Here is a 16,777-nt window from a genome sequence, read left to right on the forward strand (position 1 = left end):
TGAGGAACTGAAATTTCTTTCATCTATTCAGAGGGATTTGGTAATTTCTTCTGCCTTCAGTTGTACTGCTTCGAGTGACAATAAATTCTTCTGTCCATATCTCAATAATAAACACTGCTTCATCTATTTGTGAGTATCTTCCTTTTTTTTTAAGGTTCTGTAAAGCACTTGATTGTTGCCTTATAAGAAAATGTGGCATTCCTCCAATTATGAACATTTGTTTCACTAATGTCAAATTTATTCCCCTCTGTTCTGTGTTCTTGCCTTTCTGTGTATACAATAACTTTCTGTTCAAAGTCAAAGATGGTATACTCTTTCTGAGACCATTTAAATGACAACACATATAGTACCAAAAGCAATAACAATTCAGGTGATAGCAATACAAACAGCTATGAATAGGTTTATGTATATACAGGAAATAACAGCCACATCATGACCACTGCCTAACCACCAACAGCAAATGTAAGATGCCATTGACTATATGATGTATCAGAGATTAAGATGTTAAGACATTAAAATGTGAAAAAAAAATCAATGAAATACAGTAATAATCTATGCTAGATTATATGGCAATAAGTGGTTGCTAACGGAGACTGTAGGAGTCTCTGGGTGATGCAAACGGTTAACATGCTCAGCTGCAAACTAAAAGGCTGGAGGGCTGAATCCACCCAAAGGTACCTTGGAAAAAAGGCCAAGTGATGTAATTTTGAAAAATCAGCCACCAAAAACCCTATGGAGCACGGTTCTGCTCTGACACATATGGGGTCGCCATGAGTCGGAACTGACTCAATGACAACTGGCTTTTTAATGGAGACTGTAAAATCTCCATAACTAGACTACCTACGAATATACCCATAGACAAGCGAGGCTACTCTTGCCAAACTTTATTCGATGTCCAGGAAAATAGGTCAGAACATCCAGAAAACATCTCACTCCAAAAATAAAGCCACAAGAAAAGTCATTTCGGCATATAGCTAGAGAACATATGTTGGTCAAAGTGTAAACAGAGGACATCTCCAGGCATGAAATATTCTTGCTAGTCTGAAAATCCATCAGCAATAATGTAGACACATTACATTATTCCTACTTCCCACCTCCTCTGGATCAGGGAAGAGTATCAGTATCTCCTGGATATGCTCATTGAAAGAATGTATCTCTTTCCTATCTCACTCTCTTCTCCTCCATCACTCTCCAATATCTATCTTTTCCTTTGCTTATTCAAGTTTCCCTTCCATAAAAATAAGTATCAGATTTAAAATTCCCTGCAGGGTGGGCTGAGTTCTTCAAATTAAATTCAATATGAAGACTTAGAAAATAAATAATAAAAGATATAGCAAATATCTTTCTAAGGAGAAATATAATACTTCCCAAACCCAGGAAGTTTGGAAAAAAATATGGGAGAAGTTAACTATCTCACTGTTAGTTCTGAATAATTTTTAAGCCTCTGAAGTCAGTTTCTTAGTTGATAAATGTAGAACAATATTAATATATCTGGTATACTCACCAAAAGATTATGCTTGGGGAACTACATTAACACTGTATTTTGTTCAGACAATAATCACAATTACAAATGTACTACTAGGATTAATTTTTTCTATTCCTATAATTTTAAAAAGTATACCAAAGTTGAGAGAATAGTACGCCCATCATTCAGCTTCAATAATTCTCAACATATGGCTAATTTTGTTTCCTCTATGCCTTCGCGCCTTCCAAAATCGATTATTTTGAAGCAAATTCCAGACCTCTCATCTCTTGAAATAAATTTTACTCCAACATTTTATTATGATAGACACCTAGCTGCTTCCAGCTGGGGGCTATTATGAATAAGGCTGTTATAAGTATTCTTGGACAAGTCATTTTGTGAACATAGTTTTCATTTCTCTTAGGGAAATACCTAGGAGTGGAATAGCTAGGTCATGGGTCTGTTTTGGTTTATAAGAAACCACCAGGTTTTCCTCCACAGGGTTGTACCATTTTATACTCCCTCTGGTAATTCCTGTGAGTTGTGGCTGTTCCACATCTTCATCAACATCTGGTATTGTGAGTCACTGAATTTTAGCTATTCTGGTAGACGTATTCTGTTGAATTAATTTATAAATGCTTTCAATTTTTCTTTTGTTCCTAAAACCACTGAATCACAAAAATCTGTACCTCTTATTTTGGGCTAGTTTATGAAAAGCAGGCAAAAATTGTTTTTTAGGAGAGAATTAAAACTACATTAAAATAAACAAATATGCAATCCTCTGCATATCATTACAGAAGCATTTTTGCTATAATGCAACATATGCATTCTTGGAAAACTGTACAATGTGCAAAACTGCAGAATTAACAATAATAAGACATATGAGAAAAACAGGGCAAGAACAAGCCACTAAAAACATTTGTACCTTTGTAAACAGAGAACTACCAAAACAATAACAATACTAGTAACAATCCCAGCACCATTAAATCTTCACAGGCATTTATTTCCACCAAGAGTCACTGTCAGATGATACCTTTCAGCCTTACATCTTGGCACACTTTTTCCTTCTTCATGATTGGCTTCATCAAAACTGAAAATGAGATCCCCTGGATAGCTTACTTGATCTTTTTTTTTAAACACGGGGGGAAATGTCTTCACAGCTTTTTCATCCATATTCACAGTTTTATCATCATAACATTGGAGAAAGTGAAGCAGTTCATGAATCCTCTAAATCAGCGACTTCTTTCACTAAAGGAAGGTACTTCTGCAGGGTTTTCAGCCACACTTTCTCTTTAACTGTGATCACTTCTTTGTTCAGCCCAAGAGATCTATATGCTGGGGAAAACTGCATATGAACCAACCCAGTTTCCATGTAACGTCCACATCATTCCCCTCTACCTGATGGTATGTGAGCTCATTCACATTAGAGAAATGCATACTGTGGGAAAACAAACTATACGGGAAAAGCCCATTTTCAAAAAGAAACCCAAACTCGTTAAATATAATGCTTGCTGCATTTTGAAACTATGTCCAAACAGTCTCACTTTTTGGTCTCCCTATCAGTACTTTCTATTTCTTCCGAGGTTTCTTTATCTTCCTCATGGACTTAAGAAAACTCAAGTTTCATCTAGACTGAGATAAGCTTCTCTGACTTTCCCAAATCTAGCACAGACTGATTTTACAGGACTCTGAAGCAGGTGAAAAGCAACAGTCAGGTTGTGAGTTCAAAGGCTCACAGTTATGTCATAAGATAATCTGCAGAATCCTAGATAAACAAACAAACAAACAAAAAAACCCACTGCTGTCGCGTCAATTCCGACTCACAGAGACCCTACGGGACAGAGTAGAATTGACCCATAGGGTTTCCAAGGAGTGGCTGGTGGATTCAAACTGCCAAGCCTTTGGTCAGCGGCCAAGCTCTTAACCACTGGGCCACCAGCGCTCTCACAAAATTCTGGATAGCATCCTTAGAAATAACAATTAGAAATTTTTTTGTATTCTTCAACTTTTAAACTATTATTCCAATATTAGGTTCTTATTAAAGTACTCACATAATAATTAAATCAAATATTACTTTGGGTTTAGTATTCCACATGACTGTGATCCTTTTCTAAGTATTATGAGATGTTCTTTACTGAAATTTATTTATATATAATCTATTTCCCATTCTGACACTATTTTACTTAGCAGAAGCATTCCAAACCTTGAACAAATTTTAGCCAGACTTCCAGGTAACATCTTGTGTGAAAAGCCACGTATAGCATCACGTACAAGACTACCCCAGAGCACTGTGTGGGCAACCGTTTGAAACGATGACACCACTAACGCAGCAGCAGCAGAGATGACTTCTGAATGAAAAACACAGAAGAGTCATTCACAGTTTCCTCATCACACTCATCCTCACTTAAATCCTTGAAGGGCATTTCAGTACTTGCAGGACATTCTTGTACCAGGATATGTTTAGACAACCTCATATCATTTGGAATGCAAATTTGGGGGGGAAAATAACAAACTATGCTTTTCTTAGAATAAATTAAAGCACAGAAATATTTTTAATATGCTAAAAGCTGAAATTGCCAATTACACTGAGATAAAAATTAATAGTGTATAGAGGCTAATTTGCACAAAAACAATCAGCCAAAGCATGTACAAATTTAGGAAGAACATCGTCTCAGAAGTTACTAAAAACAACTCCCCGGTATTATAGGTGCCACTTTCAATGCTAAAACTGAGTGACCTCAAAAACAAACAGTAAAATATTGATTGAAAGTCTGAATTCAGATAAATATAAATTCTTAACTGTAAATGTAAAAAGAGGTCTTTTACCTTTTTGGTTCTCTTGTGAATCAAAGTATCCAAGGTCAGGAGGACTGAGATTACACTATCCTTTCAGCTCTCAAACCTTCAGATTTGTTCCTTTTTCATTTTAACTTTTAATTTTTACATAATTTCAGATGTATAAGAACATTGCAAGGTTACAAAAATAATTCCCATTTATCCTTAACCCACATTCTCCAAACATTCACACCGGGGAAGAGATGTTCCTCTACACTTAAAGACTTAAATGAATTTCCTAGAAATCATGACATTCTCTTACATAATTACTTTACAAATATAAAAAACAAAATTAACATTCATTAACAGAATGCTATTATGTACAGAACTTATTTAGACTTTTGCAAATGTCCCAATAATAAGCTGTGTAATAAAAGAAAATCCTGGGTCATGAGTTGCAGTCAGTTTTCATGTCTATTAAGACTCCTTTAATCTAGAATGCTTTCTTTCACGAAACTTACGTTTTTGAACCATTAAAAAAAAACAACAAAAAACATAAAACTTGTTGCCATGGAGTCGATTCCGACTCATGGTGACCCCATGTGTTACAGAGCAGAACTGTATGCTCCATGAGTTTTCTTGGCTGCAGTCTTTTTTTTTCCCCCTAAATTCTATTTATTTTGTTGTTGTTGAGAATATACACAGCAAAACATACACCAATTCAAGTTTCTACATGTACAATTTAGTGACATTGACTACATTCTTTGAGTTGTGCAACCGTTCTCACCCTCCTTTTCTGAGTTGTTTCTCCCTCATTAACATAAACTCACTGCCCACTAAGGTTCCTGTCTTATCTTTCCAGTTGCTGTTGTCAATTTGATCCCACATAGATAGTTCTTAAAAGAGCATAATACTCAAGGCAGGTTTTTACTAGTTAAGCTATAGTATCGTTTGATTTTAAGATGATTTCAGGGGATATTTTTAGTTTAAGGTTAAGATTATCTCAAGGCAACAGTTTCAGGGGTTCATCCACCCTCCATGGCTCCAGAAAATCTAGAGTCCATGAGAATTTGAAATTCTGTTCTGCATTTTCCCACTTTTGTTTTGACCAGGATTCTTCTACAGAATCTTTGTTAGCCAGGCACCATCCAGTTCTTCTGGTCTCATAGCAAAGGATCTTAGCTGTAATCTTTATTGATGCAGATCACCAGGCCTTTCTTCCAAGGCACGTCTGGATGGGTTTGAACTACCAACTTTTAGGTTAGCGGTTGAAGCGTAAACCGTTTGTGCCATCCAGAGACCTTTTTGAAGCACACAGATCTGTTATGTTGTAGAAACTTCTTCATTTGGGTTTGTGTTTGATGTTTCCTCAAGATTTGCTTCAGGTTATGCATTTTTCGCAGGAGGAACACCAGAGAAGTGATACTGTGTACTTCCAGTTCATCTTACCAGGAGGCCCATGAAATCAGTATATCCCATTACTGGTGATATGGACTTTGACCGTTTGGCTCAGGTGGTATCCAACAGGTTTCTCCACTGTAAAGTTACTATGTCGCCTTTGTAATTAATAAGTATCTTATACGGAGATACTTTCAGACTACATCAATATGCTGCTTCTTATTCATCTTTTACCCACTGGTTTTGCCACAAATTTTTTTAATTCCTTGCTTTCCAGAACTTTCTATATTTAGCAGTAAGCTCCTTTCATCTAACCTCTACCTGAACATACGGATGCCACAGCCAGAGTCTGCTCTGCTCCCAACTCTTTGAGGCATAGTTAAGATCACAGGAATATACTCATATCAACCTCTAGGTCAAGACCACGAAAAGAAACTCACAAATAAATAGTAAATCAAACCCATTTTCTTTCATATGAAAATGGTAGTGTACCATTGAGGGATGTTTTGCTGGCAGTTGAGAGCTGTACAGTATTCTTTATCTTCAGTGCTCAGGAAGTAATGATGAAGTTTAATCTCAAAATCCCTGTATTTCACAGTTTTAAAAACTCACTTGCGAATGTAACATATGCTTAGTAGCAATAATATAAACACTACATCTTAAGCATTTTTCTTTAAAATTTCAGTAATTTAAAATATTTCAAATGTTATCATTATTTTCAGTAAAGACCTCCCCCCAAAAAAGAATTTTTAAGTGAATTTTTTATTTCCCCTTCCCCTGTTTTGTTCAATCCCCCCATTTTAAAGCTTTTTCTCCTCCCCTGCTCAAGACCTATATTCCTTGGCTGCAAGCAACGTGGAGAAATCTAGTAAAAGACAGAGAGACGAATGAGCGCTCTTCTAGTCCTACATTCTATAAAACTGTCCTTACCTGCTGTGGAAAACAGGTGCGGACTGAGTGCTCTGTATAACCAAAAGATGGCCCTTCAAAGACAGCTGTTGGGAGCTTCAGAACTTCTTTCAGAAACTGGTCAAACTTGCTAAATATCATTAAGCCATTGGAATCTGACATCTGGGAGAAAACATCTATGAGAACAAAACCAAAGAGTCAAACTATAAAGAAATACCAATTTTTTATGAATGGCTATATGTCATTTGTATACCAGTTTAAAAAATCATTAAAAAATCATAAAGGTTATTATGATTTTTAGTTACTGTTAGAATTATTCTTTCATGTTAACACTGCTGTTTATATGTCCAGTCAGTTATTCCTCTCTTCTCTTCCATAGCAGAGGAGAAAAGGAAAAACAACCAGGAGCTCAAAAACAACTTGTCAGAGAAATGTGCCCTAAGCTTTTTTCAAACTGTTGAGCTTCTTGACAAACAAATTAGTGAGTCAAATATGCACAGAGAAATCACTATGTTCACTTTGCTGATGCGTGTCCTCTTTCCCACCAACTTACTATTCTATCTAAACATCAAATCAAATCACCATTCATGTACATTTACTTATGTATGCTTTTTGAGTGTGTATAACTGGATGGTACAGAACTTTCTTATTTTATTTATTTATATCTCACTTTGTTCCAACAAGAATTTGCAGCACCATACTCTGCTTTATTTCTCAGCATTTGAATATGTGCTTGTGTAAGACATATGCATGTTTGAGTACATGAAAATATTTCCCAGTTGCTGGTGGGGGTATGAAAAAAATGGTATTACACTTATATGTGTATATTCATATACTAATGATGTAACGTATACCTATGAAGGAATAAATGTGAAAAGAACATAGAGAATGTTTAAAATACTCCATTCGGTAAGTTCCAAAGTAGAATGAAAAGAGCCCATATAAACGCTTATATCTCAAGATACTTTGAAACTAGATGACCCTATTTTTACATAAAGTCTGGCCCAATCAGCAGGGAAAGACATTTCCAGTGCTACTATTATTTCTTTATCTTCTTGGAAAGACAGAGTTCCCTGTGTCCCATCTGCTACTCCTCTCTCATCCACCATCGGGAAGAAAAAGAAAAATAACCAGGAGCTCAAGAACAATTTGGCGAAGAAACGTGCCCTAAGCTTTTTCAAACTATTAAGCTTCCTGAAAACAAATTCGTGAGTTAAATATGCACAGAGAAATCATTAATTTCCTGAGGCCTTTCCAAACACAGCATTTTGAAAAATCATAGTCTATATATTCTTAGTTAACATGTACCTTAGAGAGCTACGTGTAATAGATGTATGTAATGTACATACATGCATTACTCTTTCGGTTCAATTTGGGGAATTTATCCTGAAGCACTAGATGTAGAAAAACTTTATTTAAAAAAATGCATTAAACAAAGAAAGATAAAATGTTTAGATATCAACTCTACAAGGTAACTTCTAATACATTAAAATACAGGAAATTACCAAAGGAACAAAAATTCTCAATCAATCCTTTCACAATAGCTGCTAGTTAGTGCCTGAAGGAGAAGTATTAAATACCCATACAGGGGGAAAAATCCAATAAGAGGCTGATAGAAGTGTGACTCTAAAATTATTAATTAACAAATACATACAAAGGTCCTAAGCACTCTGCTAAGTGTTTTGAAGCGCAACAAAGAAGTATGATACATGGTCCTTAACCATGGAGCTGGAAAAAGAAGAAGATACATAATGAAGCAAAGAAGAATTAACAGCTAAACTGACTCTAAATACAACAGAAAGAACAGAGGCCTACAGAGTTTATTTGTTAAGTTCCACCACATGCCAGGTACCACGATAGGTAACTATGGCCAAGTCTGCTGATAGCCAGCCAGTATTCATTATCCTCTTCTTTCTTAGTAACAGAACACTGATTTTATTTCTTGCAGCAACATACCCAACTAAGAGATTACAATTTCCAGCCTCCCTTTAGCAAGGTGTAGCCATGTGACTAAGTTCTGGCCAATAAGATTGTAAGCAGAAAAGCTATTAGGGACTTCCAGGAAGTCTAGTTAAAGGAAGTTGATGAAACTGAAAAACAGGCCCTTTTTTCCTTACTCTGTTCTTCCTTTTGTTGTATGGAATGCAACTATGATAGCTGGAGCTCCTGCAGCCACCTCAGACCATGTGGTCATCTTAAAGTAGAAGTTAAGCATTAGAATGGGAGAACAGAAGGACAGAGAAAGTCTAAGTCCCTGATGAACATGAAGTACTACTAGTCCTGGACTACATACCTCTAGATTTCTTCTATATAAGAGAAGAATAAACTACAGTTTTGTTTAAGACATTATTATTGTTGGGTTTTGTTTTCATACAACCAAACCTATACTAAGTGCTACCATGCTTAACATAACATTACCTTGTTCTACTCTCACAACAGTATACATCTGCATGTAATTATTTAAGTTTTATAAATAAGGAAACTTTAGCTTAGAAAAGTTAACTTGTTTAAGGTAAAAAGGCTAGTAAGTGGCCAAATCAAAATATAAACCCACACCTATCTAACTCCAAAATAAATTCCATTACACTGCATTCCTTCAAAATATAGTTTAGAATAGATATAAAACACACAGGCAAGAGTTGTCAACAAAGTTCTAAGAGCTAGGCCTTGAAAGATAAGATTTGGAAGAATGAGGTCAAAACAGGTTTTGATGCAACTAGAGAAGAGCAGGATAAACGTCTGCAGGACAGGAATTCACACAGTGTATGTACTGGTGGTGGTGATAGGCAGGCAACAGGTCATTGAGGAGAACATTTTGACTAGGCGAGAAATAAAGGGAAATAAAAACAGAATAAGAAAATTATCTGTACTGAAAGAAAGCTTTGAAACAGGGAAAAAAAGGGATTTGGCCTAGAAACTCACTAAAAACTCTCAAGTAGGGAAAAAATATTTAGAAAATGAGGTCCTGTCTTAGTCATCTAGTGCTGCTATACCAGAAATACCACAAGTGGATGGCTTTAACAAAGAGAAACTTATTCTCTCATAGTCTAGTAGGCTACAAGTCCAAATTCAGGGCATCAGCTCCAGGAGAAGGCTTTCTTTGTCAGCTCTGGAGGAAGGTCCTTGTCATCAGTCTTCCCTTGGTCTGGGAGCGTATCTCAGCGCAAGAACCTCAGGTCCCAAGGACTTGCTCTGCTCCCAGCACTGCTTTCTTGGTGGTGTGAGGTCCCTATGTGTCTCTGCTCACTTCTCTCTTTTATATCTCAAAAGATACTGGCTTAAGACACTATCTAATCTTGTAGACCTTATCAGTATAACCGCTGCTACTCCATCTTATTAAATTATAGTGACAGAGTTTACAACACATAAGGAAATCACATCAGATTACAAAAATCATACAATACTGGGAATCACACAATCATACAATACTGGGAATCATGACCCAGCCAAGTTGATAGATATTTTGGGGGGGACACAATTCAATCCATGACAGGTCCCAAGAAGATGAGACTACTAATGACCTGCAGAATGAATTAAAGAAGAATGGAAATGGAGATGCCAGCTAGAAAACCTTACAAATAGTGCACAAATGAGGTAGTGAGAGTGTGGATTACTGTAATAACAGTAAGGGGGGGTCAAATCCAGGACATTTCAATGCAGGAACTATATAGTTGATGGTAAACTGGATTGAGAAATAAAGGAAATGGAAAAAGTTAGGGTTATTCTAAGGTTGAGAAGATACTGAGAGCTCTGATCAAAACAAGGAAATTAAAGATAAAGCTACTTAGTTAGCTTTGGACATATCTGTATTTGAATGAATCAACAAGCTTATAAGTGGAACCATCCTGCCAGCAGTTAGATACAGAGTAGTAGATTCCAATTCAAGGCTGCAGACACAGAGCTTTGCAGATGTTAGCAGTGATGCTTTTCAAAGGAGGGAAGAGCACAAGTGATTTAATATTCCAATAGTTGGCTACTATTCTTATAGCAGAGGAGCCCTGGTGGCGCAGTGGTTAAACATGAGGCTGCTGACCAAAAGGCTGGCAGTTTGAATCCACCAGCTGACAGGAGAAAGATGTGGCGGTCTGCTTCCGTAAAGATTTCAGCCTTGGAAACCCTATGGGGCAGTTCTACTCTGTCCTATAGTGTCGCTAAGAGTTGGAATCGACTCGACCACAGCGGTTTTATTTTATTTTTTGGCGGGGGGGGGCAGTTCTTATAATGAGGAAAATAATCATCCATTAAATCTGAATGAAACAAAGAGTTAACATGAGCAATGACAGACATTGCAAGGTGCTGACTCAATGTTTATATCTTTCACTTTCTAACTGAACCGTGATTGTGTTTAGAATGGCAATGTGCTCAGCTTACAAACTGACTTCCTTTGCACACTGTAACTCTGGAATGGATTTCTGGAAAAGCTTTTGCTTTCCTGACAAAGGCATCTCTTTCTTCCTTCTGCCTGGAATGAGTACATGAGGCCTGAGGTACAGCAGGCATCTCGTGACCCAGAGGAAGAAAGCCACGCGGCAGAGCAGCAAGACTGGAGCAACCGGAGTCTTGAAAGATTATCCTTAAGTCATGGTACTAGCCTTTGAACTTATTTTTACATGAGAAAAATAAATCCCAGTGTGTTTAAGTCACATTTCGTCAAGTTTTCTGCTGCCACCCAATGTATTCATAACTGATAAACCAGCAAATTATTAACCTGTGTCCACTAATAGAAAAATTCATGACCAGAGACTTTAGCTGCCAAGTGCGTAAATATGTGTGTGTGTGTCTGTCTGTGTGTGTGTGTGTGTGTGTGTGTGTGTGTGTAGCTTTATGATTCCAAAAACATACATGCACACAGACAAATCTACAACTAATCCAGAGTTAAAAAAGGACATGGTTGGATAGTGAAATAACTGCTGTTGTTAGGTGTCGTCGAGTCGATTCCATCTCATAGCGACCCCATGTGACAAAATTTAATAAAAATATCAAAAAAATTAAGTTTGTCCTCTAATTAAAGCTTGAAACCCTCCTGGAATTAGGGAATAAATTATCTTCCAGACCACAGGTTAATTTCCCCAGTAATTCTCTTTCTATTTATACACCTCTGCAAGAAGGTGTACTAATCCCCATTAGTCGTTTCCAACTTTAAAAAAAAAGTAGGCTTTCTCCCTTGTGAAAACTCCACAACCAAGCCCTTAAATGCACATGTATATACACTTAAAAAAATATTCTGCCCTTTGTGTAACAGGAAAAATAATGCTACTAATCCACCATCACTGCATGTTTTGATTTTGTTGTTCTGGTGCTAAGGACCTGGTTACACTGGTGGCAGCTGTCCTCTATCCACCACCCTTTCTTTCTAACAGAACCAACCAAACACTTTTGCAAGAAACCCTCATCTCCTGTCATCTTCCTATGAACTGAGCAATCCAACCCACAAAAGCATGAATACACATCCATAGGTTTATAAGTACTTGTATATAACTATATCCAAGCGCATGTGGTAGTCTAACATTAGTAACACTCCTGTATCATTCCTGAAGTCAGGATGATACCTTGAGTCCTAGTGTTGGTTCAGCCAGGACTACTGTAGGCAAGTCTCCAGATCTCCCTTGGTTTTTGTTTGGTTCTTTTTCTTAGTCTGTTTCTTACTCATAAAATATAATTTTAAGGTTTATCTCTTGTTTCTAGTTCTAAAATATATTGATTATGTGAGAAATGTAAATATGGGCATCACACCTTCAGTATAAACAGTCAATCCATCTAATGAAGAGAAGGGATGGTTAACAGAAACCAGGGAGGATAAATACTCAGAGACAAGTTGTTAAAAGACTATAGCAGAGGAAACTAAGTTTTGAAGAGGTGAAACTGGTTAATTGTAACTTCAAAAGGGGGCTCCTCTAGAGTCTGTTAATAAAACATCAAGGAAGCAAACAACTGAAAAGTTAGTGAGAACAGACAATCTTGGGCAAAAACACGTAGAAAGAATCTCAGGTCAACTATTCCCTGACTACTCAGGGTGGTCTATCAAAAACATGCAAATTTATAAGTTAAATTGTTAATAATACTATAAAACCATCGTGCTACAACCTAGAGAAAATTCCTCCTGTCATTTTTCTATATTTCTTTTTCTATGTGTACACTAAATTCTTGCTTAAAACTGTATTGCATTTATGCATTTCCATGTGAAACATATTTTTAAATGCATTACATTCAATTACGTGAATGTCCCAAACCTTAACTAAGCTTTCACTGTTGAACTATAAGCTGTTTTAAGTTTTTTCATACATTATTAAAAAGCGTTACAACAAATATACATAAAACTTGGAGTATAACTGATTAAATCTTTAAGATAAGCTCAAAAGGTAAACTCAGTCAGTGGATATCAATATCTTCACAGTCTTTCTGATACATAATGTGAGAATGCCCTTCAATATGGCGGCACTAATTTTTAAATAAATTTTATGAATCATCTGCTCCTACCTTTTAGTAAAAACCAGCTGGGTATGAATAAAAGGAGATTAAGTTTCTGAGAAAAATCACAGCAGAATTACACAAAGTAAATAAATTACAGTTAAATTGACAATTAAATATGGTTTAATAAATAGTAGCCTATAAAGTCTGTACATTTTGTTGTCTGAGTTATTTTTAGGTTCCTGACATTACTAAGTTTTGATAATGCTTATCATTAAAGTTTGTACTCTGATTAGAAATCCTTGATATTTACGACCCTAAGTTAATTATTTTTGAATCTACGATGTATTCCTAACAGCTACAACAGTGAACTATTTTTATAAATAAATGATACCTGGGGAGAGAAACTTTATTAACAGATAGTATCTGAAAAATCTAATTAAGAAATGTTTTAAACTAAAAGCACAAGTATTGGTTAAGTCATTTCAAATGCTATCTTGACACTAAAACAACAACAACAACAAAAAAGTCAAAAAAAAAAAAAAGGGAGGGGAAAAAAAAAGAAACCAGTAAGCAAAAAGCAAAAAAGTCAAAATAAAAGAAAGAAAAATAGCTAGGGCATGTTCCATAAATTAGAGAATGGAACTATAATAGAAGGTGGCAGTAGAGAGTGCAGTCAGTAGGAAGAGGTTGGAGGAACTAAGAACTAAGAAACTAAGAACTAAGACAATGGAATAAGTACATGGAAGAAAGTAAATAAATGTTTAAACAGCATTTGACTGTTACAGTATAGTGTTATACCTCACTTTTGGCTACCCCATGATTCAGCCACCTCACCTGACTAGAACACAGCTGAGAACCAGAAAGTGAGGGCAAAAAAAGGCTTCTCACAGTAGCCAAAACTGACAATCATATTGTAGCATGACAATCACACTATAAAAGTTCATGTGCTTTTCTCATAAGAAAGTAATCACTGGAGGCAGAGCCAACACAGCACCCCAGACGCACCATGCCATCCTGCTGTAGCAAAGACCTGAAAAACTAAGTAAAACAGACACACGTGTCAATCCTGGAACCCTAAGCAACAAATGAAGGGATAAAGAACTAGATCAAACACTGAATGGAAGAAGAAACTGATGGAAAACAGAGAATAAGGAGAGATACGGAGGTCCCCTGTCAACTAACACGGCACAACATGACCATCTTGGAACATAGCCAACAATGACCCTGGACAGGGAATACAGGAAGACAACTTCATGGAGCTCCCAACAGGAGAAGGAGCACCCAGTAACCAGAAACACACTTTCTCATGCCTCACAATTCTGCCCCAAAGTCACCTCCCCCACTTCCCACTGGCCCCTGGGTCCACCCTGCCCTCATCTGCCAGCTACCATTGTCTGCCCCCTTTTTCTTCTTTCTCCTTCCCATCTAGACCCATACACCACCTCCCTCCTCTTCCCGCTGGCCCCTGCCACACCGCTACAGCTAGAGCATACCCAGCACTGAGGCCCACCACTGCGCTAGACCCACACCACCCTCCCCTCGCAACACTCGACCAACTGCTGAATGGTGGGAAGCAAGCCTGTACTACTCCCCATCAGACATCCCTGCCCATCTGGCAAGGGGCTGTGAGCACTACCACACTGCAGACCAACATCAAAAGCCAGACAGTGCCTATCCAGTCACCCTCAGCCACTACGCCAAACCAGTGTACAGCAAAGTGGACTCGTCCTGCCTGCTGCTGCCCTGCCCGCTTGGACAAGGTGGTGAGAGCTATCATGCCCAGAGACGAGCAAATAGCAAAGCATGCCCAGCCAACCTGCCCTGACATACCAAAACAAAACAAAAAAGCAGGACAAAACAAATGAACATACAATCAATAAATTAAGTAATACCTTAATGTCTCAGAGACAGCAGACAATATCAAAAAACATAAAAAAGCAGGACAAGATGGCTCCAGCAAGTGACCAAAATAAAGAATCAGATAACCTTCCAGTAGAAGAAAAGGCAATGGAATTACCTGATATGAAATTCAAAAGACTAACACTTAGGGCTCTCCAAGAGATTAGGAAAGAGATCAGGAAAACACAGACAAAACCAAAGCGGGGAAAAAAAATCATGGAAAACACATACAAAGTAATAGAAGAATTCAGGAAAATAATATGAGAACAAAATGTCAAAATAAATAAACAATTAGAAATCATGCGTAAACACCAACCAGAAATCCAAAAGATAAATAACAAAATTTCCAAAATGGGACAACTCCAAAAGAAGATTTTTAGGAGCAAATTTGAAACAATGGAAGACAGAATCAGCAAGATTGAAGACAAATCCATGGATGCCAATTTCTTTAAGGAAAAATCAGAGAAAAGAATGAAGAAAATAAAACCTAAGAATTATGTGGGACACAATTAAGAACAAAACTTTGCGTATGATCAGAGTCCCAAAACAAGGGGAGAAAACGGAAAACACAGAGATGATTTTTCAAGATTTGCTGGGAGAAAACTATGCAAATACCATGAAAGACAAAAAGCTGACAGTCAAAGAAGCTCAGAGAATTCCATTCAGGATAGACCCTAAAAGAAGGCCACCAAGACATATCATAATCACACTTACCAAAACTAAAGACAAAGAAAGAATCCTGAGAGCAGCTAGAGAAAAACAAAAAGTCATATACAAAGGGGAAACAATAAGACTAAGCTCTAATTACTCAGCAGAAACCATGCAGGCAAAAAGGCAATGGAATGACATATACAAAACCTTGGGGGGAAAAAAAAAGCCAACCAAGAATAATATATCATGCAAAACTCTCTCTCAAATAACAATGGCGAAACTAAGCGTATTTCCAGATAAACAGAAACCTAGGGAATTCGTAAAAACCAAACCATACTTACAAGAAATATTAAAGGCAACCCTTCAGTTAGAGAATCAATATCAGACAACAGATGGAGTCTAGGAAACAGGACAGCATCAACCAGATAACAAGCTAGGTAAAGAACTTTCAATAATAAAACAAAGCTAAAAGACTTAAAACAGGGAAACAGAGACTCAATCTGTAAATGACAACATCATCAAAACAATAAAAGAGAGCCTAAACGGTGGAGGTATAACCAAAAAAATCCAAACTCGTTGCTGTCAAGTCTATTTTGACTCATAGCAACCCTACAGGACAGAGTAGAACTGCCCCATAGGGTTTGCAAGGAGTGGCTGGTGGATTTGAACTGCTGACCTTTTGGTTAGCAGCTGAGCTCTCAACCACACCACCACCAGGGCTCCGATGTAGGTATAAGAATTTCAAATGGATCATGGAAAATTCAGAGACACATCCAAACTCCCTGAGGAACTGAATTACTGGTCTAAAGGATGGGGACCATGGTGTTGGGGCAAATCTAGCTCAACTGACATAACATAGTTTATAAAGAAAATGTTCTACATCCTACTTTGGTGAGTAGTGTCTGGGGTCTTAAAAGCTTGTAAGCAGCCATCTAAGATACTCTACTGGTCCCACCCCAACTGGAGCAAAAAAGAATGAAGAAAACCAAAGATACAAGGGAAAGATTACTCCAAAGGACTACCACAGCCCCTACCAGACTGAGACAGGCACAACTAGATGGTACCCAGCTACCACTACCAACTGCTCTGACAAGGATCCCAATAGAGGGCCCTGGACAGAGTTGGAGAAAAATGTAGAACAAAATTTGAACCCACAAAAAAAGACCAGACTTACTGGTCTGACAGAGACTGGAGAAACTGAGATAGAAAACTAAAAAAATCCATAACAAGAGAAGAGAATTCAGAGGCAATTAAAAAAACTCCCAACAACAA

The 16,777-nt window shown here is 37.2% G+C and overlaps 1 protein-coding gene across 3 annotated transcripts in view; it reads right to left on the reverse strand.

The window, feature by feature from the left end:
- DTNB (dystrobrevin beta) overlaps positions 1 to 16,777 on the reverse strand; it is a 335,670-nt gene that overhangs the window by 255,905 nt on the left and 62,988 nt on the right. For all 3 annotated transcript variants that reach the window (XM_023732419.1, XM_023732417.1, XM_023732418.1), the window contains exon 6: positions 6,566 to 6,720. In XM_023732419.1, the coding sequence (XP_023588187.1) occupies positions 6,566 to 6,720 (155 nt within the window). The remainder of the gene's footprint in view (positions 1 to 6,565; positions 6,721 to 16,777) is intronic.

Source organism: Trichechus manatus, unplaced genomic scaffold (genome assembly GCF_000243295.1).
Source record: "Trichechus manatus latirostris isolate Lorelei unplaced genomic scaffold, TriManLat1.0 scaffold00052, whole genome shotgun sequence".
Taxonomy (NCBI): Eukaryota; Metazoa; Chordata; class Mammalia; order Sirenia; family Trichechidae; genus Trichechus; species Trichechus manatus.